General features: G+C 45.6%; 1 protein-coding gene across 1 annotated transcript in view; it reads left to right on the forward strand.

Moving 5' to 3' along the window:
• Window positions 1-24,477, forward strand: part of prkar2aa (protein kinase, cAMP-dependent, regulatory, type II, alpha A) — a 352,482-nt gene that overhangs the window by 301,438 nt on the left and 26,567 nt on the right. The window contains exons 5-6 of the mRNA XM_072473004.1: window positions 14,508-14,614; window positions 22,417-22,570. Coding sequence (XP_072329105.1) covers window positions 14,508-14,614; window positions 22,417-22,570 — 261 coding nt within the window. The remainder of the gene's footprint in view (window positions 1-14,507; window positions 14,615-22,416; window positions 22,571-24,477) is intronic.

The raw sequence follows: 24,477 nt of genomic DNA on the forward strand, positions 1-24,477 counted from the left end.
ATCTAAAACCTGGAACGTTTAGCTGCCAATCCTGCCCTTCCCTCAACCAGGTCTCTGTAATGGCAACAACATCATAGTTCCAAGTAGTAATCCAAGCTCTAAGTTCATCTGCCTTACCCGTAATGCTCCTTGCATTAAAACATATGCACTTCAGGCCACCAGACCCGCTGTGTTCAGCAACTTCTCCCCGTCTGCTCTGCCTCAGAGCCACACTGTCCATATTCCCTAGTTCTCCCTCAACGCTCTCACCTTCTGACCTATTGCTCCCGTGCCCACCCCCCTGCCATACTAGTTTAAACCCTCCCGTGTGACACTAGCAAATCTCGCGGCCAGGATATTTATGCCTCTCCGGTTTAGATGCAACCCGTCCATCTTATACAGGTCACACCTGCCCCGGAAGAGCTCCCAGTGGTCCAGATAACCGAAACCCTCCCTCCTACACCAGCTGTTTAGCCACGTGTTTGTCTGCTCTATCTTCCTATTTCTAGCCTCACTGGCACGTGGCACAGGGAGTAATCCCGAGATTACAACCCTCGAGGTCCTGTCTTTTAACTTTCTGCCTAGCTCCCTGAACTCCTGCTGCAGGACCTCATGCCTCTTCCTGCCTATGTCGTTAGTACCAATATGTACAACGACCTCTACCTGTTTGCCCTCCCCCTTCAGGATTCCCTCTACCCGTTCGGAGACATCCTGGACCCTGGCACCAGGGAGGCAACATACCATCCTGGAGTCTCTTTCACGTCCACAGAAGCGCCTATCTGTTCCCCTGACTATAGAGTCCCCTATAACTATTACTCTTCTGCGCTTTGACCCTCCCTTCTGAACATCAGAGCCAGCCGTGGTGCCACTGCTCTGGCTGCTGCTGTTTTCCCCTGATAGGCTATCCCCCCCGACAGTATCCAAAGGGGTATATCTGTTCGAGAGGGGGACAACCACAGGGGATTCCTGCACTGACTGCCTGCCCTTTCTGGTGGTCACCCATTTCTCTGCCTGCACCTTGGGTGTGACCACACTTACATAACTGCGATCTATGACGCTTTCCGCCACCTGCATGCTCCTAAGTGCATCCAATTGCTGCTCCAACCGAACCATGCGGTCTGTGAGGAGCTGCAGTTGGGTGCACTTTCTGCAGATGAAGCCATCCAGGACGCTGGAAGCCTCCCGGACCTGCCACATCTCACAGTCAGAGCACAGCACCCCTCTAACTGACATTGCGTCAATTAATTAAAATTAAAATTTGTCTTTTTTTTTAATAAATACTTTTTTTTTTTTTAAATTACAAAGTTACTGTCAACTATCTGTTTCCTAGCACTAGATTTCTAATAGAAATGCGATAGCTAACTATAATATCCTCCGATCTCTGGCTTAGATATCCTCTAAATTATAATTAAGTTATTATGTTTAATTAGTTCCCAAATAGTCAAAAAAATTTAGGTTAGAATCCCAACCAGCCACTCAGGTCACAGCTTTTCTGTCCCCCCCGACACACACAATTTGAAAAAAGGTATAAAAGTAAAAATCACTTGCTTACCTTCTGAGATGTTCTCAGGTTCTCTCGCTGACAGAGACTGCTCCTCCACCTCCAATCCTTGGCCTGCACAATGCTAATAATATATAATATAATATGGCACTTACCTTACACCAATGGGTCTTATTATTAGGTTAGAGGAGGAGGGTGGGTGGGAGACACTACACGTGTAGTGTCTCGGGTTTCCTCTCCACCAGAATTTATTGGGGGGGGGGGGGGGACTTGCCAGAGGTCGAACTTCCGGTTCCCGCCGAAATCCAATGGGCTGCTCCTGTAAAGGTAAGAGCTTTTAAACTAACTACTCACCTCCCAGAAGGCCCCTGCGCACCGCTGCCGCCGAAATCCAAAGGGCTGCTCCTGTAAAGGTAAGGTTTTTAAACTCACTACTCACCTCCAAGAAGGCCCCTGCGCACCGCTGCCGCCGAAATCCAATGGGCTGCTCCTGTAAAGGTAAGAGCTTTTAAACTAACTACTCACCTCCCAGAAGGCCCCTGCGCACCGCTGCCGCCGAAATCCAAAGGGCTGCTCCTGTAAAGGTAAGGTTTTTAAACTCACTACTCACCTCCAAGAAGGCCCCTGCGCACCGCTGCCGCCGAAATCCAATGGGCTGCTCCTGTAAAGGTAAGAGCTTTTAAACTAACTACTCACCTCCCAGAAGGCCCCTGCGCACCGCTGCCGCCGAAATCCAACGGGCTGCTCCTGTAAAGGTAAGGTTTTTAAACTCACTACTCACCTCCCAGAAGGCCCCTGCGCACCGCTGCCGCCGAAATCCAAAGGGCTGCTCCTGTAAAGGTAAGGTTTTTAAACTCACTACTCACCTCCAAGAAGGCCCCTGCGCACCGCTGCCGCCGAAATCCAATGGGCTGCTCCTGTAAAGGTAAGAGCTTTTAAACTAACTACTCACCTCCCACTTCACCTCATGTGGAAGGAAGCGAAACCCCCCGGACTGGAGGCCTGGATAAACGATATGGCGGGGTTCATAAAACTGGAGCAGATTAAGTTTGCACTGAGAGGGTTGGCTCAAGGGTTCACCAGAAGGTGGCAACCATTCCTCGACTACCTAGCGGAACGTTAGAGGGAAGATAGATGACCAGCAGCAGCTCCCAGGGGGGAGGGGAAAGTTTCATTTTATGTTAATTGATTGGTTTACCATGTTGGTTAGTTACTCTTTTTTAAGAGTGTGGTTATCATGTTACATGTACTGTTAAATTTTCTTTATGTTTGGAGTGTAAGGGGAAAAAATTGTGAACGAAAAATTTCAATAAAATATATTAAAAAAAAAAAAAAAAAAAAAAAATTGTGAAAGGTAATAGAAGCAGACTGTTTCCTGTATTTGAAGGACCATTAATACTAGATTAAATATAAGCTGCGGGATTCACCGTGGGCGGGATCCTCCAATTCGCCGGCAGAACACCCACGCCCGCGGCTTTCCCGACGGTGTGGGGTGGCCACAATGGGAAACCCCATTGGCCAGCTGCAATAACGGAGAATCCTGCTGCCGGCAGGAGCGCGCTGTGCCGAATAGCAGGGCTGGTGAGACAGAGAATCCCGACCAAGAAATTTAGAACTGGAAGCAAGAGAAACCTGTTTACATGGAGAATTATCAGGCTGTAGAATTTGCTTCCAGGCTTGCTGGTTGACATTTCTTCCCCTATGTCCCCGAAAGACGTGCTGTTAGGTGAATTGGATTTTCTGAATTCTCTCTCCCTGTACCCAACAGGCGCCAGAATGTGGCTACTAGGGGATTTTCACTAACGTAATTGCAGTGTTAATGTCAGCCTACTTGTGGCAATAATAAAGATTATTATTATTATAAGGTCAGAAGTGAGGATGTTTGCTGGGGATTGCTTAGTGTTCAGTTCTATTTGTGACTCCTCAGGTATTGAAGCAGCCCGTGTCCAACATTCGGACTTGGACTGATGAGTGGCAAGTCATATGCCGCATAAATACCAGGCACTGACCATTTCCATTATCTCTTTTTGTTCATTCATGGGCTGTAAGCATTGTTGGCTGGGCCAGCGTTTATTGCCCGCCCACGAGAAGGTGGTGGTGAATTGCCGCATTAAACCACTGCAGTCCATGTGGTGTAGGTACACCAACAGTGCAGTTTGGGAGGGTGTTCCAGGATTTTGACCCAGCGTCAGTGAAAGAATGGGATGTATTTCAAGTCAAGATGATGAGTGGCTTCCAAGAATTTCAAATTTGTGCAACTACACAGCTTACAAATATCAACTTTTATTGTATTTGTGATATAAATAGAAATGTGTCAAACGTAGAAGTGAAGATCCTTTCAATCTCTCATTTTGTTTACTTTTATATCACGGTCATATTGTGCCAGTAGAGACCATGAGCTTCCCTACAGTTTGGGGGAAATAAATGTCATCAACCAGGCAAGCTTGCATTGAATCTGATGACCAGCTTAAAGTACGCTGTTCTACTAAGGCCTCGGAATGGTGGAGAAAGATTGTTTTTTTTAAAAGGAAGACAATTAGGACACAGGCTCTGTCACAAACTTTTGTGTTTGCCAAGATATACTGATCCTCCAAAAATGGAGCTTCCATGTGCCAGTATCTGGTGGATGAATGCAGATTTTAATCAGTGCTCAGAGAGGCTTGGCACACCAGTGACAGTTTAATGGAAGGATTTAACTTTCCATTTCAGTGTTATACGAGGTGTTTTCATGAGACAATGAAAGTTGCATGGATTGATGCTGATATGAAACAGTCGGTAGTCAATAGCAACTGCTATTCATTGGCCTCCAACTTTGAATAAATAGTACCTTATGTATAGCTAAAACTTCTGATTTATACTTTAAATTAGCATTCATGGTTTATACATATTTTTATCTGGAACAGTTTAGTTTTATTTAAGACCATTAACCCTTTGAAAATTTCAAGGGGCGGCACAATGAAATGAAATGGAAATCGCTTATTGTCACAAGTAGGCTTCAAATGAAGTTACTGTGAAAAGCCCCGAGTCGCCACATTCCAGCGCCTGTTCGGGGAGGCTGTTATGGGAATCGAACCGTGCTGCTGGCCTGCCTTGGTCTGCTTTCAAAGCCAGCGATTTAGCCCTGTGCTAAACAGTGATTAGCACTGCTGCATCACGGCGCCAAGGACCCGGGTTCGATCCCGGTCCCGGGTCACTGACCTCGCTGAGTTTGCAAATTCTCCCCATGTCTGTGTGGGTGTCACCCTCACAACCCAAACATGTGCAGGGTAGGTAGATTGGACACACTAAATTGCCCTTTAATTAGAAAAAAGAATTGAGTACTTTATTTTAAAAAACCTTTGAAAATGTTAATTTTAAGATAGAGTAGAACAAGCTCAGTAAATTGTGTTTGTTTGCAAAAATCATATTCTGAATGCTGACCAGATGCTTCAGACCTTTGTAGATTTGCATAATGGTCAGTGGTATTGTTGACTTTTCATAAAACAGATGTAAAGATTCAAAATGTTACTCAACTATACAACAGTAGCTTGCATGCTTTCTGAATGCAACTACAAATGCCGAGACAAATTGGAGAGACCGATAAAGGTACTTAAATTTGGAGATGAAAACAAAACAAGTGATCTATGAAGCATGAGATAAGCAGGAAACTGATCAAGAGCAGGTCAAAGGGAAACATTTAACCCTTCGAGGCTGCTCCGTCATTCATTATGATCATGGTTGATCACCAAATTCAATACCGTGACTCACACTCGTCTCTGTCTCTTTTTCCCCAACTTTCTGTGGTAGCGAATTCCACAGATTTGCCTTTCTCTGGGTGAAGGATTTTCTCCTCGCGTCAGTCCTGAAAGGTTCTGGACTTCCCCACCAAGGTGAACATTCTTTTTGATTCCACACTGTCTAATCCTATTAGAATGTTGAGTTTCTTTGAGATCCCCTCTCACTCTTCTAAAAGCCAACTAATATAATCGTAACCGACTTAGTCTCTCCTCGAATGGCATCCCTCCATCACAGCAATCAGCCTGTTAAATCTTCAATGCACTCCCTCCATAGCAAGAACATTCTTCCTCAGATAAGGACGCCAAAACTGCACAGAGTACTACAGGTGTGGCCTCACCAATGCCCTACACAATTGCAGTAAAACATCCCTATTCCAGACTCTCATCCTCTTGCTATGAAGGCCAACATAGGTGATGTTGCAGCTATACAAAACTCTGGTGCGGCTGCATTTGGAGTATTGCGTGCAATTCTGGTCGCCGCATTATAGGAAGGATGTGGAAGCATTGGAAAGGGTGCAGAGGAGATTTACCAGAATGTTGCCTGGTATGGAGGGAAGATCTTCTGAGGAAAGGCTGAGGGACTTGAGGCTGTTTTCATTCGAGAGAAGAAGGTTAAGAGATGACTTAATTGAGGCATACAAGATGATCAGAGGATTGGATAGGGTGGACAGTGAGAGCCTTTTTCCTCGGATGGTGATGTCTAGCACGAGGGGACATACCTTTAAATTGAGGGGAGATAGATGTAAGATACATGTCAGAGGTAGGTTCTTTACTCAGAGAGTAGTAAGGGCGTGGAATGCCCTGCCTGCAGCAGTAGTGGACTCGCCAACACTAAGGACATTCAAATGGTCATTGGATAGACATATGGACAAGAAGGGAATAGTGTAGATGGGCTTTAGAGTGGTTTCACAGGTCGGCGCAACATCGAGGGCCGAAGGGCCTGTACTGTGCTGTAATGTTCTATGCTCTATGTTCTAACATACCATTTGCCTTTTCTATTGCCTGCTGTACCTGCGCACTTCCTTTCAGTGACTGGTGCATGAGGACATCCACCTCTCTCAATTTGCACCCATTCAAATAATAATCTGCCTAACTATATTTGCTATGAAAGTGGATAACCTCTCATTTATCCACATTGTGCAGCATCTACCATGCATATGCGCCCTTACTCATCTAAATCACACTGAAGCATCTCTGCATCTTCCTCACAGCTCATCCTCCCACCCAACTTTGTATCATCTCCAAATTTAGCAATGATACATTTAGTCCCCTCGTCCAAAAAAATATATAATGTGAACAATTGGGACCCTAACACATCCTTGCGGTATCCCAATAGTCACGGCCTGCAAATCGAAAAAAGACTCTGTTATTCCATGTTTTTGCTTTCTATCTGCTAACCATCCTCTATCCATCTCAAGACACTCCCTGCAATTCGATGAACTTTAACTTTACATAATAATCTATGTGAGACCTTGTCTAAATAAACCACATCCACCTATTCTCCCTGGTCAACTCTACTAGTTACATCTTCAAAGAATTTAATAGATTTGTCAAGCATGACTTTCATAAATCTGTACCGACTTTGTCTGATTATACCGCTGCTTTCCAAATGCTGTGCTATGTAATCCTTGATAATGGACACTCGCAAATTCCCTACGTTAGGCTCACTGGTCTTTAGTTCCCTGTTTTCGCTCAACCTCCCTTTTTGAATAACGTGCTTATATTAGCTACCCTCCCATCTGGAGGAATCATGCCAGAGTCCAAAGCATTTTGGAAAATTACCACTAATGAATTTACTGTTTCTCTGGCCAAGATAATAGATTCATAGAATTTACAATGCAGAAGGAGGCCATTCGGCTCATTGAGTCTGCATCGGCCCTTGGGAAGAGCACCCCACCCAACCCCACACCTCCACCCTATCCCCGTAACCCAGTAACCCCACCAAACCTTTTTGGACACCAATGGCAATTTAGCATGGCCAATCCACCTAACCTGCACATCTTTGGACTGTGGGAGGAAACCGGAGCACCCGGAGGAAACCAACGCAGACACGGGGAGAACGTGCAGACTCCGCACAGACAATGACCGAAGCCAGGAATCGAATGTGTGACCCTGGAGCTGTGAAGCAACTGTGCTACCACTGCTATTTCTCTACTAATACTGATTTCCTTCAGCTCTCTAAAACCTGTTTCTCATAATTTCCATTTCATTATTCATGTCCTCCTCTGTGAAGTAAAATGTGAATTTAGTTCTTCAGCCATTTCTTTGTTCCCTATTATGAATTCCCGTTAGGAGTGAGAGTAAAATTGTCTGATGGGGGAGAGAGGTAGTATGTGCGAGAATGCAGAAAGTTTGTTCAAAATAAATGATGAGTGAGAGGTACAAATTGCTAGGAGGTGGATCTGTCTTAAAAGCTTGAAGCTACTTGGAGTAAGGGAGGCGAGCATTACTAGTTATAAAATATTCTGGAATAAACTAGCAAAGAAAAAGGGTGGGTGACATCATCAAAGCTATCATTACAACACAAACAAGTGAGCTCGTGGAGATGATGCAAATCTGGGATCTATTTGGTTACAGTAAAATAAGGAGAAGAAAGCTACTCTGCATCCAAAACAGTGGAAAGGGGAAATAGACAGTGAAATATAGACATTCGAGAAGCATGAAATAAAGGACAATGATAATGGGTAACTTCAGTAATCCTTGGATAATATGTAATGTAAGTAGATAAAAGTGGAGGGAGGTTCTACCACTCTGTTTCAATGAGCAGTGATGTAATGACGCTCAGGAGATGCACACAGCGACCCGATTGATTTCCCCGTGGGGCTCATGGAATGCGGGATGCCCAACAAATGGGTGGAGGCGCATCAGCTAGGGGTCTTAGAAATCACCTTATAAAAACCGGCCCGGGTAGGGACTGAAGTGATCGATTGTCCTGGTTGGGACCTTTGTGCTGCATGCTGCGTTGCGGGCTTTTCTCTTGGCAGAAAATAAATGACCATTTTGATTTACCTTCTTGGGTCATTCACTCGGGTATTCCCCCAATCATCTTGTTCTCAAGTCTGTGGGACACCAACTTAATTTTGCTTGTGCGTAACTAGTTCAACCACCATGACAAGATCTGGCTGGGCCATAATAGACACTTTTAGTCCTTGCTGCCTGGTCTCTGTCAAAACTACTCACTACTCCTGTACCACCCTGGAAGGCAAAGATAATTCCCAACGTTTGTTTTTCTGTCAACCATCTCCTTCAAATCATTATTCCCTGCTTTTTCCATCCTTGCATCACGAATAAATAAGAGAACTTCTTGGACAGCCAGCTGAAGTCCATCCATTCAGCTGCTTTTGTCACAAAACCCCTTTCCCTCCTTTCCTTTGCCCTCTAAACCTCCTCCAAGGTTCTTCTAACTTAAAAGTGTGCCTTTCTCTTGTTTCTCTTCCCCCCCCCCCCCTCCCTCCATATGTCACCAAGTCATCTGAGACATAACATTTGGTCTGTCGACTCCATTCCCACCAAACTGTTCACCATCCAACAACCAATGTTGGCCTATTTGCTTGCTGACATTTTAAATGATTTCTCTCTCTCTCTAATGCTCTGTCGGTCTCTGTTCTCTTCTTTGAAAACCATTATTGCCCCCCAAAGCAATCGTCATTACCCCACTCTGGGGGAGAGGGGGGGGGGGGCGGCCCAAGAGACACCCTGCCCTTCCAAATTAACATCCTAATTTACTCACTTTTTCCTCTGACATACTTGAATATACTTTTACTTCCCAAATCCACATCCATCTTTTCTTCTAGTTGAATCCCTCCCATCAAATTTCCATCCTGCCACAACTCTGAAATGGCCTGAGTCAATTCAGAATGCATATCCTGTGACCGACTGTGATGGTGGTGGTATGCACTTTAGCATGCTGAAGGATATTAAAGGGAATTAGTAGAGATCCTGACCACGCTCTCAACTTCTACATACAATGAAGGGCCTCTTTCTGTGCTGTAAAACTGGCATTGTGTGGCTGTGCATATGAGTATAATAACATTTGCAGTTACTACGAATGAAGAGGATTATTTTGGGAGAGTTGATGCATTGGCACAGTCTTGCTTGACCCCAGTCTTCACTGAGATTGGGTTTGTTTTTGTTCCATTGATGAGGATCACAGCTTTCTTGTCATTGTGAAGTAGGTGGAGAATGGTGATAATTTCTGAGGGCAGCTAACTTTGAGGAGGATTCTCCATAAACCTTTGCGGTTAACACAGTTAGCTTTCATGAGGTTGAAAAAGGCCATGTACAGTGGCTGGTGCTGTTCCTTGCACTTTTCCTGAATTTGCAATGCAATGCGGACCACAAAACTACACTGACTCTGGAAGGAATTTCTCAACCATTGGGAAAATAGCTGAGGTGAATGCTTGCAATGATCTTCCTCGTAAAGACAGCAAAGGAGTCATCTCTTTGTCGTTTACCGCAATCAGAATAGTCTCCCTACAGTTCCCCCTCAACACTGCATCTAAGAGCCACCTTAGATTATGTGCTGAAGTATTGCAGTGGGTCTGAACTACACAATCTTCGGGTAGAAGCAAGTGCGACCATCTGTAACCAAGTTTTAACTATTGCAGTTAGGCGTGAAGTAATTTTCATCAGTTCTGTCATGTATTTCATTCGGGCCATCATTCTAATCGAGGTGATATAATTAATTACTGAAGCTCCATGAAATTAATTGCAGGAGTAATTTTGCTCATGCTAACTACTTCTGTACTTTTCTGTACAATTGTTACTTTCTCTCCCTTTTTCTTTGCAGCTTTTTCCATGGTTCATTCTCTAGCAGACAGAGCAGTCTATGTTGTGCAAAAACCATGCAAGTTCAATTCATTGTACATTATATTAATATGCTGAAAAAGGTTATAAATTGGCATTGATTGATAATTTGTTGGACAGGTTGCTCAAGAAGATTCTCTGAGAAAATCTCAGTGTTGCGTTATATTCCACCACTAAGTGCTGCTTTTGTACATGAAAAGCACTGAATTATCCCAGCATAATTAATCAAGTGGAATGTTTAGCCCATTGTGGAAGGAGTACCTGCCCAGCACTGTCTTTCTCTTTGTTTAATTGAACTGGTAGTGCCGTGTGCTTTATTTTTCTCTGTTGATGGCTTTGCTGAAAAGTACAAATGGCACCAAGTTTCCGGTTGGTTCTTTGGCCTATTAACATTTATGATGATTTGAGTAATTATGTACGAACACCATGGAAGCTCGGCAGACTTTATCTTGAGTGCTGATGTGACTTGACATTAACCACAGGCAGAAAACATTTGTCTACAGAAACTGTCATCTTCGATTTCATTCTCCAAAATGCAAAGACTGCAACTTGTTTGTCAGTTTTTCCAGTGTAGAATAGATCCCAATTGAGAAATGAACATTCATATCTGCTTTACAGGCCATTTATAAATTTGACATCCTCGGTGATGCAGAAAACTCGTACATAAATAAATTACCCTTCGGGTCAGGCAATTCTATACTCCCCTTCTGTTTTACGTTGGTGGGCAGTCAGGAGATTTCTTTAGGCTGTTGGCTATGTACACCAATTTTTTTTCTTAATTTTATTTGGCAGCTTTATGTTCCAGAAAAGGCGTAGTTGCACATGAAATGTCTCCCCTGAAATAAGCTTTGAGAATTCAATTTTCCCTGTATTTCCCCGGGGTGTGCAGTGGGGAGAGAGTCTCGAATGTTTTTATACAAAGTCACGGGAACTTAAGCGTTGGGAAATTCTGCATTTGCTTACGCTCATAATGCATAGATGTGGCTGATAACTCCCTCCCTTCAACTTCTGGATGGAAAAAATCTCTGAGCGAGATTATCATCGTGAAGTAAAAGCATTAATGAAGATGCTGAAAGGCTTGCTTTGTAAATGCAAGCATGCTTTGTAGACTATAAAGTTGTGATGTTTTATGAAATTACATTAAAACAAAACAGTTTGATCTTTCCCTCCAAATTATTTTGGTTCTTAATCATCATTTTTTAAAACTGGAAATTCAGATTAACAGTTTTCATTAATCCCTTGGCAGTATTTTTGGTACTTTACATCTGCTCCTCGGGCAGTGGTGCAGTGGTAGTGTCACTGGACTAATAATCCAGAGACCCAGAGTAATGCTCTGGGGACCCGTGTTTAAATCCCACCGTGGCAGATGGTGAAATCTGAATTCGATCAGAAAATGTTGGATAAACTCAGCAGGTCTGGCAGCATCGGTGTAGAAAAACAGAGTTAGCCTTTTGTATCTAAATTCTTCTTCTACAGAACTGAAGAAAGAGAGAAACAAACAGAATTATATAGTCCTGTGTGGGTAGTATAGAAGACCAGGGATAGGTCGGGACAAAGGGGATATGGACAGATTTGTCATGGACATAAAACAAAGGGAAGTGTTAATGGTGCCTTTAAGGGATGAAGAGTATTAATGGTGGCAAATTATGAGATGGCAGAATGTATTAATGGGAGCAACTGGAAAGTCAAGGACTGGTGGCCAGTGTCTGGGGGAGGGGTGGGGTTGTTTGGAGAAGTGTCTGGGGAAGGGATGGGGTTGTTTGGGGCAGGACAGCGGGCAACAAACTGTAAGCCCACATGTCCATCCTAGGCTTGCTGCAATGCTCCAGTCATTGCCAACCTAAACTGGAAGAACATACCTCATCTTCTGATTAGGCATGTTAGAGTCTCCTGGGCTCAACAATGAGTTTAACAACTTGAGATAATAAACCTCCTCCTGCATCTTCGCATGCACCCACACACATGCTTGTCAGTTTTTCAGCTCCCTGGCCTTTCCCAGCACAACATCACATGGCCACCGTTTCTCTGTTGTTCAGTTGCTCCCATTAACACATTCTGCTATCTCCCCTTTTGCCGCCATTAGCACTCTTCATCTCTTAATGGCACCATTAACATTCCCCTTTAACTTATGTCCATGGCAAATCTGTACGTTTCTCCCTTTCTTCAGTTCTGTAGAATTATTTAGATCCAAAACGTTTACTGTTTCCCTCCACAGATCCAGCCAGACCTAAGTTTAGACAGCATTTTCTGTTTTAATTTCTAGTTTTCAGCATCTGCAGTATTTTTCTTTTATTTGAGATATTGATGTGCATGAAGATTTTTGCTGATTGCATTTTTGAAGTTTGTGACGATTCTAAATCCGTGTATCTGTGCACAAATTTGTCTCATATTTGCCTCCATTCTGGGGAGAGGCGATGGTGTAGTGGGTCACTGACCTTCATTTTGGGTACCACCAAGGTCACTCAGGAAGATGGCTCTGATTGTTGGAGGTCAATCATCTCAGTCCTAGAGCATCGCTGCGTGAGTTCCTCGCAGTTGTGTCTTAGGCCAACTTATCCACAGCTGCTTCATAAATAACCTTCCAACCATCACAAGCTCTAAAGTGGGGATGACTGCTGATGATTGTGCAAACATCCCGACTTCTGACCTTATGATGGGAGGAAAGTCATTGATGAAGCAGGTAAAGATGGTTGAGCCTGGGCACTACCTTCAGGCACACCTGCACTGATGTCCTGGTGCTGAGATGATTGACCTCCAATCACCACAACCATCTTCCTTTGTGCCAGGTATGACTTCAACCAGCAGAGGGTTTTCCCACTGATTCCAGCTTTTGCTCGGGCTCTTTGATGCCATACTCGGTCAAATGCTACCTCAACGTCAAGAACAGCCACACTCTCCTAACATCTGGTGTTCAGCTTTTTTGTCCATGATTGAACTGAGGCTGTAATGAGGTCATTGCTGAGTGACCCTGACAGAACCCAACTGAGCTTTTATGAGCAGGTTATTGCTGAATAAGTGCCGCGTGATAGCACTGTTGATGACTCCTTCCATCACTTTGCTGATGATGGAGAGTAGACTGATAGGGCGGCAATTGACTGGGTTAGATTAGTCCTCTTTCTTGTGTACAGGACACGCCTGGGCAATTTTCCACATTGCCGGGTAGATGCCAGTGTTGTAGCTGTACTGAAGCAACGGCAAGCGGCGAGGCGGGTTCTGGAGCACAAATCTTCAGTACTAATGGATTTTCACAGTAACTTCATTGCAGTAAGCCTACTTGTGACAATAATAAAGTTTATTGTTATTATTGCTGGAATATTGTTAGGGCCCATAACCTTTGCAATATTCAGTGTGTTGAATCGTTTCTTGATATAAGGAGTGAATCGAATTGTCTGAAGACTGGCATCTGTGATGCTGGGGGATATCTGGGGAAGGCCAAAATTAATCCTCCACTCAGCACATCTGGCTGAAAAATGTTTCATATACTTCAGCGTTATCTTTTGCACATATGTGCTGGGCTCCTGCATCATCGAGGATGGGGATGTTTGTGGAGCCGCCTCCTCCACTGAGTTATTGAATTGTCCACCACCATTCACGGCTGGATGTGGCAGTATTGCAGAGCTCAGATCTGATCCGTTGTCTCTGGGATCATTTGGCTCTGTCTATTACTTGCTGTTTATGCTGTTTGGCACCCAAGTAGTGGGAATGGTGGCACAATGGTTTGCACTGCTGCCTCACAGCGCCAGGGACCCGGATTAGATTCCGACTTTGGCTGACCATCTGTGTGGAATTTGCATGTTCTTCCTAGTCTGCGCGCGTTTCCTCCAGGAGCTCCGGTTCACTCCCACAGCCCAAAGATGTACAGGTTAGGTGGTAAAATTGCCCCTTAATGTCCAACGGTTAGGTGGAGTTACGGGGATAGGCCAGGGGCGTTGGCCCATGTAGGGTGCTGTTTCGGAGGGTTGGTGAAGATTCGATGGGCCAAATGGCCTCCTGAACTGTAGGAATTCCAGTCCTCTGTTGCAGCTTCACCAGGTTGTCACTTCATTTTGAGATATGCCTGATGTTACTGCTGGCATGCCCTCCCGCACTCTTCATTGAATGCTGGCCTCGTCCGCAATACTTGCATCCCATGGAAGAATAAATTAGGTAAAAACCTAATTTGGAAATATGTTTAGTTGGAGAACATTGCAGTAAAACACTCTGATCCTTGTCGCTGAAACAGTTGAGTATTCCGTGAAAATACATGATTTTTTTTCAACTTGCCAAAGACTACCATTTTTATAATGGAATCTAAAACTGCATTCGTGAGGGTTTATTTTCACTTGCAGATGATGGGGACAATTGGATTTATTGAAAGGTACAGTGAAAAGTATTGTTCTGTGTATATTTCAGGAAAGAGAGGAGGCAAATGGTATCAACTGATGACATCCTGTTATTTTTAACAGGAACAATTATATCAAATACTTGATGCAATGTTTGAGAGGAAAGTTGAACCGACAGAACACGTCATTGACCAAGATGATGATGGAGACAATTTCTATGTAATTGAACGGTAAGGAATTTAAATTCTGGAATGGCCAGGTGTTTCTGTTCAAATACAGAGGTTTTTTTCCCCCAATGTTCCTGTATAAATGAAGAATCTCTTTTATTAGAAATGTCGAGTCGATTTCACCAGAATGTTATAACTAAAAACTGCTGTACTTACCTGAAGAACAAATGTTCCACCTATCCTTGAACACTGCAGTACGGACGAATGCATTCAATGCAAGTTTGACATTACACTAAGACAAAATCACAATAATATGGCTGGATGTTTATTAACTTTAAAAAATCATTTATGTACTGCTGCCTTGATTATATTCCTTCTGGATGTATTTCTGTTCTAAGAGGATTGCCCTGTAAGTAGGGATTGAGTGGACACAAACTAAATTTTGGGAAATCTAGGCTGAAGTGACATATGGCCCGGGTAGTTCCCATGTGTCCTCCTGTCCTGTCATCTCTCTTCTCCCCCCCCGCCCCTTTTTTAAAATCCATTGTGTTCAAACAGGTCCTGGAACAGGCTGATCAAAGGCTCCCCACGCTTTGTGGAAGCCATCGACCGACCCTCGGATGGTGTATTTGATCATCTTCAGATGATGAAATTCCGATAGGTCTGCCAGCCACTCTGCAACTGCTGATCAGCCAAGTAGGATTCTCCAGCGGGTGATTAGGGAAGCAAGGGCGTCACCCCTTTTCCCCATATGAAGTTCTGGCTGGTCCGATACTCTGAAGACTGCCACTCTCGGGCACTGCTCCATCCTCACCCCACAACCTTGGACATCACCTCGCAAGAAGGCTGTCCTGAACCCAACAAGCTTGGGGCATGCCAAGAACATGTGGGTGTGGTTGACCGGGCCTCCCTGGCACCATTCACACGTGTCCACCACCTCCAGGACGAACCTGCTCATTCGGGTTCTTTTCGGGGATGCTCTGTGCACCACTTTAAACTGCATGAGACTTAGTCTTGCGCAGGAGGAGGTGGAGTTGGCCCTAATTAGTGTTTCGCTCCAGACTCCCCACCGTACTTCCATCTCTAATACTTCCTCCCATTTCTGCCTTGTTCCCTCAAAATGTCATCCGTATATGTCCCCGCGGTTCCCTTTTTCCATACTGTCCTCGTCCAGTAGCTCCTCCAACATTCTGTCTCTCCGAGCTCTAGGGACCTTGTCGTCTCCTTGCGGAGAACATTTTTGACTTGTAACTGTCGGAGTTCCTGTCCATTCAGTAGTTCCAGTCTCTCCGTCAACTCTTCTAAGGTCCCTGATCGCTAGCCCCCCCCCCCCCCCCCCCCCCCCGTCCTGCCTCCACCTCTTAAAGGTGGCATCTGGCATGGCTGGTAGGAACCTGTGGCTGCCGCAGATGACACCTCGGTTAAACCGAAGTGTTGCTCATCTGGTTCCAGGTTCTTCGTGTTGCTACTACCACTGGGTTGCATGTTTGCTTTGCCAACGGGGATGGGCTGTCCTGGCGAGGGCTTGGAGGGTTGTTCCCATGCAGGAGGCCTCCTCCATCCTCTCCCATTCCATGTTGGGTTCCCTTACCCATCCCCTCACTGTGGCTGCCGAGTGATGGTATTATTGCAAGTTCGGGAGGTTCAGGCCCCCATGCTGCTGCTTCTCTGCAGTGTTGTCTTGGGGATTTTTGGATTCTTCTTGTCTATTCTTTGGCCTGTGAAGTTTTCTGGCAGAAGACCTTGTCTGCCAAGAGGTTCATGTCCAGCCTCAATATGGGGCGTTGGGCACGACCCGTCTCCAACCTCACACCCATGTAAAGTGCAGTGTGGTCGGAGATGACAAATCGCGGGGTATTCCGCTCTGACTATTTCCCCACTGCAATAAGTCGATACGGGTGTAGACCTTGTGTATGGTCCTTGATCTTCACCACCCGCTCGCCTCCCTGTTCCCCCAGCCACTTAAATATATCCCCAATTCTCTCCTTCCCCCCCCCCCCCTTCCACATCCGGAAGCAGCAGTCGCTCCAGCATATCCCAGCAATCTAGGGAACCCCTTCCAGACCTTTTGTGCAAAGTCCCTAACCTGTACATACCTGAACTCACTACCCCCTCGGCAGCTCTAACCTCTCCCTTAGCTCCTCCGTCTGTCAAACCCTTCCTCCAAATACAAATCCCTCACCTTGACCAGCCCCACTTCCTTCCACCTCTTGTATACACTATCCAGTGGACTGCACCACTGGGCTCCCTGAATGCCATTGGCAATGCTGCCGTCACCATAGCCCTCAAACGAGACCCCTTACAAGATTCCTCCTCCATCCTAACCCACTCTACCCCATCTCCTTCCCACCAACGCCACATCTTGTCCACATTCGCCGCCCAATAATAATGAAGCAAGTTTGGCAACGCCAACACCCCTGCTACCTCTGCCTCTGTAGCAGGGTCCTCCCCACCCTCGGCACCTTCCCTGCTCATACAAAGTCAGAGATGATTGTGTCCACTTTCCGAAAAAAAGCCTGTGGTATAAAGATCGGGAGAGCCTGAAAGATAAACAAGAACCTCAGCAGAATATTAATTTTCATCACTTGGACCCTCCCCGCCAACGTCAAGTGCAGTGTATCCCACCTCTTAAGATTCTCCCTGGCCTCCTCCACCAGCTTCGTTAAGTTCCACTTATGGAGCCCCGTCCATTCCCTCGCTCCCTGAATCCCCAAGTACCTAAACCTATCCCTCGCTACCGTAAATGACATCCCCCCTCTCCCCCTAAATTAGCCCACTCTGCCAGCTCATTCACCTGGAATTACCTCACTTTTCCCTACATTCAGCTTGTATCCCGAGAGCCCTCCAAGCCTCCCCAACCGGCCCATAATCCTTCCCATACTCTCTAATGGATCCGAAACACACAGCAAGAGGTAATTGGCATAGAGCGACACCCGATGCTCCCTCTGTCCCCTCATTATCCCCTACCACCCCCTGAGAGCCATCGCGAATGGCTCTATGGCCAGCGCAAACAGCAGCCGCGACACTGGGCACCCCGGCCTTGTACCCCTGTGTAAGTCAAAGCTTCGAGAGCTCATATCATTCGTCCTCACCCTCGCTCTTGGAGCCACATACAGCAACCGCACCCATGCCACAAATCTCGGCCCAAACCCAAACCTTCCCAAATCTTCGAACAAGTACCGCCACTCCACCCGATCAAATGCTTTCTCCGTGTCCATGGACGACACCACCTCCGGTATAAGAGCTCTCGACGGATTAATCACCACATTCGACAGCCGTCTTATATTACTCGCGAGCTGCCTGCCCGTCACGAAACCTGTTTGATCTTCTGCAACCACCCCCGGGACACAATCCTCCATCCTCCCCGCCAACAACTTAGCCAATACTTTCAGATCCGTGTGCAATAGTGATATGGGCCCATACGACCCACATTCCACCAGATCCTTCCCTTTTTGGGGGATTAGTGTGATTACTGCCTGCTTCATCGTCTCCGGCAACTCCCCCTTCTCCAGTGCTTCATTAAACGCCCCCAACAGATGTGGTGCCAGGTCCGCCGCAAATTCCTTATAAAATTCTGCCGGATACCCAGCCAGCCCAGGGGCCATCCCCGACTTCATACCCCTGATACTATCCAGCACCTCCCTCAGCCCCAGGGGCTCCACCAACGCCTGCCTCTTTGCTTCCCCACCTGGGGAAATTCCAGCTCGTCCAGAAACTACCCCATGTCCCCTCCTCTCCTCCTGGGTCTGCCTCATAAAGTCCCTGATAATACTCTCTAGATGTCTCATTTATCTTCCCTGGCTCTGACACCACATTCCCAGCCCCAGTCCGGATCTTCAATATTTCCCTGGACGCAGCTCGCCTCCGCAGCTGGTGCGCCAGCATGCGGCTCGCTTTCTCCCCATACTCGTATTGCACCCCTCTTGCTCTACCGCCCTCCCCATTGTCAGCCTGTCAAATTGCTTCTGCAACTTTTTCTTGTTCACCAATCCCCCCATGGTGGGCACCCTTGAATATTCCCTATCCACCTCCACTATCTCGCTCACTAGACGGTCAAGTTTCGCCCTCCTTTCCTTATTCACACAAACCGTAAATGTGATAATTTCTCCCCGGGCCACTGCCTTCAGTGCTTCCCAAAAAATGCCCACCGACACCTCCCCATTCTGATTGAACTTTTGCTAACTTTGCCTTGGTTCAATTGCTCTGTTTTATTACCTTTGCTCTTGCGTCGCCAGGTATCTTTAATGATACCGCCACGTAGTTCAAGTCCGCGTAATGATCAATAATCCAATACATCGCTTCGTAGGATTTAAATCAAAGCACATTTATTATACACAGTAATCACTACTCATGCATAAATTCTACATCTAAGCTACTTCTACGACTAACAGGCCAATACTTAACTCTGAACTGGCCCACCAGGTCAGGGAAACGAATGGACTTTCGTTCGGGTTCTGAGCCTGCGGGTTTCGAAGCTGGTACAGATTGATAGCTAGGAGCGCCTATCTCGTAGCGAGCATTGAAGTAAGACTTACAGTTTTACCAGCTGCTGAGGAGTGAAGAGCGGAGGGCGGGTGAAGAGAAGAGAGCGATTTGAACTTGGACTCGATTCTTATAGTTCCCAGGGGCTTCCCGCCTTTCGGGGCGCACCCTGTACCTGGTCCCAAGTGATTAGACTTTGTCCCAATCACTTGGTTCGATTTTCTCCAATGCTGGAGCGATTCCTTGATCGATGGGCGGTCTTGAGCTGGTCGTTCACCTCCCTTTGTGTAGGCTTCTGCTGGCGCCGAAGAGTCTGGTTTGGCTTTGTGTGTCTAAATGTTGCTTATTGGTCCCGGGGATTGCTTATTAGTATGCAGATGGCTGGTGTTTTGTTATGCTGATGGTTACTGGTATCGATCTTGTCTGGCCTTTCCAGAGATGAATACACAGCCAACCTGCAGCTGCTTGTTTTTGTCCTGTTGGCTGATTTTCCCATCAGCCTTTGTGTTCGCCATTTTGAATCGGGAGTTAGCCATTTTAAGTGGCTACAAACACCACATAATCCCGAATCGCCAACCGCACCTTATCACAAAAACCTCCATCCGCCAACAACCCCGAGTCAAATCTCCACCCCGGCCTCTTCTCTCGTCCCGTACTGAACTAAATACCCAGCTAGTGGGGTGCATGGTCCAAGATAACTTTCCCCGCATTCTCTGGCCCCTCCACCCCAACCAAAATCTCCCGACTCACTACAAAGTAATCATCCTCGAATATACCTTATAGACGTGTGCAAAGAAGGAATACTCCCTTTCCCCTGGGTTCTGAAAGCACCATGGATCCACCATACCTATCCTCTCCATCAACACCCCCCCCCCCCCCCCCCCCAAAGCTCTCTTGCCATTTGTACCCTACCCATCGACCTGGGACTCGATCTATCCACCCTCGGCTCCAGGACACAGTTAATATCTCCTCCCATGATCAACTGGTACGTGGCCAAATCCGGGATTGCTGCCAGCAACCCCCTCATAAAACCCACAGCATCCCAATTTGGGGCATACACATTTACCAACACTACCGGTGCCCCTTCCAATCCCTCACTCACAATCACATATCTCCCACCTGGATCCCTCACCTCCTTCGCACTCACGAATCCCAATTTTTTGCTCATTAAAATTGCCACACCCCTCGATATCAAATCAAACCCTCAGTGAAAAACCAGCCCGACCCACCCTTTCCTTAACCTAACCTGGTCCTTCACACGGAGGTGTGTCTCCTGCAAAAAGACAACCCCCGCTTTCAAGCTCCTGAGGTGCGCGAACACCTGCGACCTTTTAACCGGCCCATTCAGTCCCCGGACGTTCCATGTTACCAACCTTACCGGAGGCTTGCGCCTCCAATCCCCTCTACCGTCTGTCGTCTTCCTTACTTAACTCCTGCCCCTTTAATTCCACTCTGTACCTAGCCCATCCCAGATGGCCCCTTTCTTCACCCTTGACCATGTCATCTCTCACCCCCTGCCGTGACGCAGACCCCCCCCCCCTCCCTCGGCCACCCCTCTTGGCCTTCTCCCCCACCACCTCACTTCTGTTCACCAGCATAACCTGCCAGCGCGGCTGCCCCTGCCCAAAGGCACATCCTAATGACGTCACCCTCCCTCTTCTCCTCCTCCCCCCCCCCCCCCCCACCCCCCAACTCCTCGGCTCAAAGAAGAATGCCCCTACTGGCCTTACCCTCTCCCACCCAAACAAGGACTTCTGAACTCCAGGTAGCCTTCTCCAAAAGCAAACAAACAGATGTTAAACACAAACAGTCCCATAAAACAAATGGATCATACATAGTCTTATCAATATTTTATCTTTTTGTTCGCTACAACGCACACATCTAAATAAAATTCAAATATTTGGCTTATCCTTACATTCATTCTGTAATTTATATGTAATGTCCTACAGGTACATTTCTGCCAATGCAAATTCCAAACTTTTTCTGATTAGCAGTGTGTATGCAGACCCACATTTGAATTTACTTTTGCACTTAACTAATTGTTAGCTTCTGAGCTTTAAGCTATGTGTCTGTGATGCTCACCGACCGGCCAAGATAACAATTGGTTAAGTGCAAATGTTAAGTGCAGACGTGGGGTTATGGAAAGTGAAGAAAAAAGAATTTACCTAAGATTCTTGCTCTTAATTTTCTATCCACTACAAAAAAAAGCCGATGTGTGGATGACTGGCTTAGTTGTGAATGCCCTCTGGCTGAACACCAGTCAGAAAGGGTGGTAATTTGGGATGAGCTATTTAAAGGCAGTCAGCGTCTGGGGAACTAGCCCAGGGTAAGAAGGGTAGAAAAATAATGGGGTCATTGCAAATAGTAGTTTTGCATACATAATCAAGTTTTTTGAATTGAAAGGTGAAATTTCATACCTATTCATGACATTATTATGTACCTTCTGGAGAGTTTTACGTTGTGTGTTCAGAGACCACTTTCAAAATTGCTTCCTCCTTCAACTTGGAGTATTTTAAGTAGTTATGATTTGATGCTGCTGTAAATGTAGAATAGGCTCACTGAATTAGTTAGAAATAATTTCTCTCATCACTGACTCTGAAACAACATTTAATTCAAGCAGACATATTGAACTGCAAACACGAAGCTAATATTTTGTCAGTCAGTTCTGCTTTAAGACTCATTTTGTGTTAACTCATAACTGTTCAGTCATAGTTCTATGAAATCAAGCGGTTTCACTTTTTTGCATTGTCTTTTCCCTGCTGAATACAGTTTTGCCTTTTTCTCCAACTGTTTTGGCTGGGTTATAACACTGGCTATTCACCAATACCCCGTTCGAATCGCCAAATATATGTACAGTGGTTGTACACCGTGCAGCCAGGCTCTCCCTAGAAGGGCATGCAAGGAGAATCCTACTGCCTACTCCACCTAATATTTGTTAACGTTGCAAAGTGAATATTGAATTTTGGACATTGCTGGTCTGTGTGGCTTTGTTTCATGTTGGACATTGAATATATGAAAGTGAAATGAAAATCGCTTGTTGTCACGAGTAGACTTCAATGAAGTTACTGTGAAAAGCCCCTAGTCGCCACATTCCGGCGCCTGTTCGGGGAGGCTGGTACGGGAATTGAACCGTGCTGCTGGCCTGCCTTGGTCTGCTTTTAAAAGCCAGCGATTTAGCCCAGTGAGCTAAACCAGCCCCTATATAACTGAGCAATTGGGCGAGCTCCCTCCATAATTTCATGGGTGATTGATCCGATACCTGTAAGAAATTAGCTAATGTTGCACGATAGTGAAAAGGCTCCTCCTCAAAGTTTTGAATATTGGCGCCTGATTAATCTTCATTTCACTTGCCAAATTTATTTCTCTCAAATCTCTCCTGACAGAGGTACATATGATATTTATGTAAATAAAGATGGGAAGCCTCTACTCGTTGGTAAATACGACAATCATGGTAGCTTCGGTGAGCTGGCACTGATGTACAACACTCCAAGAGCTGCTACAATTGTTGCTACTACAGAAGGAGCCCTCTGGGGGCTGGTAAGTAATGCTGTGTTGTGATATAGAATTCAAAAAGTGGTCCTTTTGAAGTGAAGGATATACATCTCTGGATATATCTTTACTGCATATAAATATTTATGAAGATTTGCCTAGTTCGGTTTTTATTGAACCCACAGTGAGTTCTAATCTAAAAATTGTGCTTCCAGTCATCTTTTTGAAAACATTGTCAAGTATGATTTTATTTGACAAGCCTCATTGCTGAAGTAAATTATACAGGTAGATCTTCCTTTGCATTACTCGCACACGGCTTGGGAGTGAGGCTGCATGTATTATGATCGACTGTGACCCATCAGACAGGGATGGAGCATCAGCTACAGGAATGGGCAGCAGGATAGCACAGTGGTTAGCACAGTTGCTTCACAGCTCCAGGGTCCCAGGTTTGATTCCTGGCTGGGTCACTGTCTGTGCGGAGTCTGCACGTTCTCCCTGTGTCTGCGTGGGTTTCCTCCGGGTGTTCCGGTTTCTTCCCACAGTCCAAAGATGTGCGGGTTAGGTGGATTGGCCATGCTAAATTGCCCGTAGTGTCCAAAAAATATTAAGTTGGGGTTATGGGGATAGGGTAGATACGTGGGCTTCAGTAGGGTGCTCTTTGCAAGGGCTGGTGCAGACCCGATGGGCCGAATGACCTCCTGCACTGTAAATTCTATGATTCTATGGTCATAGAAGATTCTGAAAGGTGCACGAGACGGTCTTAAAACATGAGGCCCAAGGGAACGCGAAGCCTGAAGATGGTGACAAAGTGAAAAAAGGCAAACTAAAACCGTAAATGAAAAAGCGTGAAATTAAAAATGCAAAATGCTGAACATACAAAGCAGGGCAGTTAATCTAAAGCACCGTAACCCTTGTGCTTTTCTGTACAGAGGTTGATTGACTGACTTGTATATTTTCTATGATTTTGTTTTTTAATTTCTGGTGGTGGGATTGGCAAGGAATGAGCTGCTGGGCCAGGTGCTTAACCAGTGCTGAACCTGCCAACTGGTGTTTCAGAGATGAATTACCTATTTGGTTTTATGTTTTCGTTGGGCTCGCTATCGCGATTGAAGTAGAAGCTATCATGGAGGCTGAAAGTGAGCAATTTGTTTTCCCCATCTTTGGCTCAGTTGTTTTTCTATAATGTAATACAAAACAACCTTGGATATCGATCAAATAGTAGAAACACATGGGAACTAAGACATGAGTGTCCAGACATCCACACACTGCTTAAACAAAAATATCTTGAGGGTATAATGAAATGGCTCTGGTACTATTGGTGTGTTCTATGATTTTACTGCTCATCAGATTAATGATTTGGAGGGAAATTATGTGCAGCCAGGCTTAAAATACTTGGCACTCTGTCTGCAACTAAATGTCAGTGAAATATATGTATGTTTCCCATTCTGCCAGCCCATGTATTCTCAAGTGGTGCTCCAAAAAAAACCTGTTTGTTGTAACTAACCAGTCTGCTATTACTTTAAATGCTTATTTTCTGGATTTTATGACAAGGTAACCATTTTAGAGTGTAATTCTCAAATTGCCTTAAATTCAGTTATGACCGGATGCCAGGTGAGAGCAGTTTGAAATCCCATTGGGAGCAGTTTGAATTCCCATGGAGAAAGTAGCCTCACACCATCTTGGTTAGTTAATGACACCATCTTCCTCTAAAGTCATTCCAATGTCATCCAGCTGAATTTGACTGCACTCACCTGATGCCAGTCTTTTCTATCTAATTGTATCATAGAATTTACAGTGCAGAAGGAAGCCATTCAACCCATCAAATCTGCACCGGCTCTTGGAAAGTGCACCCTACCTAAGCCAATACCTCCACCCTATACCCACACCTCCACCCTATCCCCGTAACTCCACCTAACCTCTTTTTGGACACTAAGGGCAATTTAGCATAACCAGTC

Source organism: Scyliorhinus torazame, chromosome 13, assembly GCF_047496885.1.
Source record: "Scyliorhinus torazame isolate Kashiwa2021f chromosome 13, sScyTor2.1, whole genome shotgun sequence".
NCBI lineage: Eukaryota > Metazoa > Chordata > Chondrichthyes > Carcharhiniformes > Scyliorhinidae > Scyliorhinus > Scyliorhinus torazame.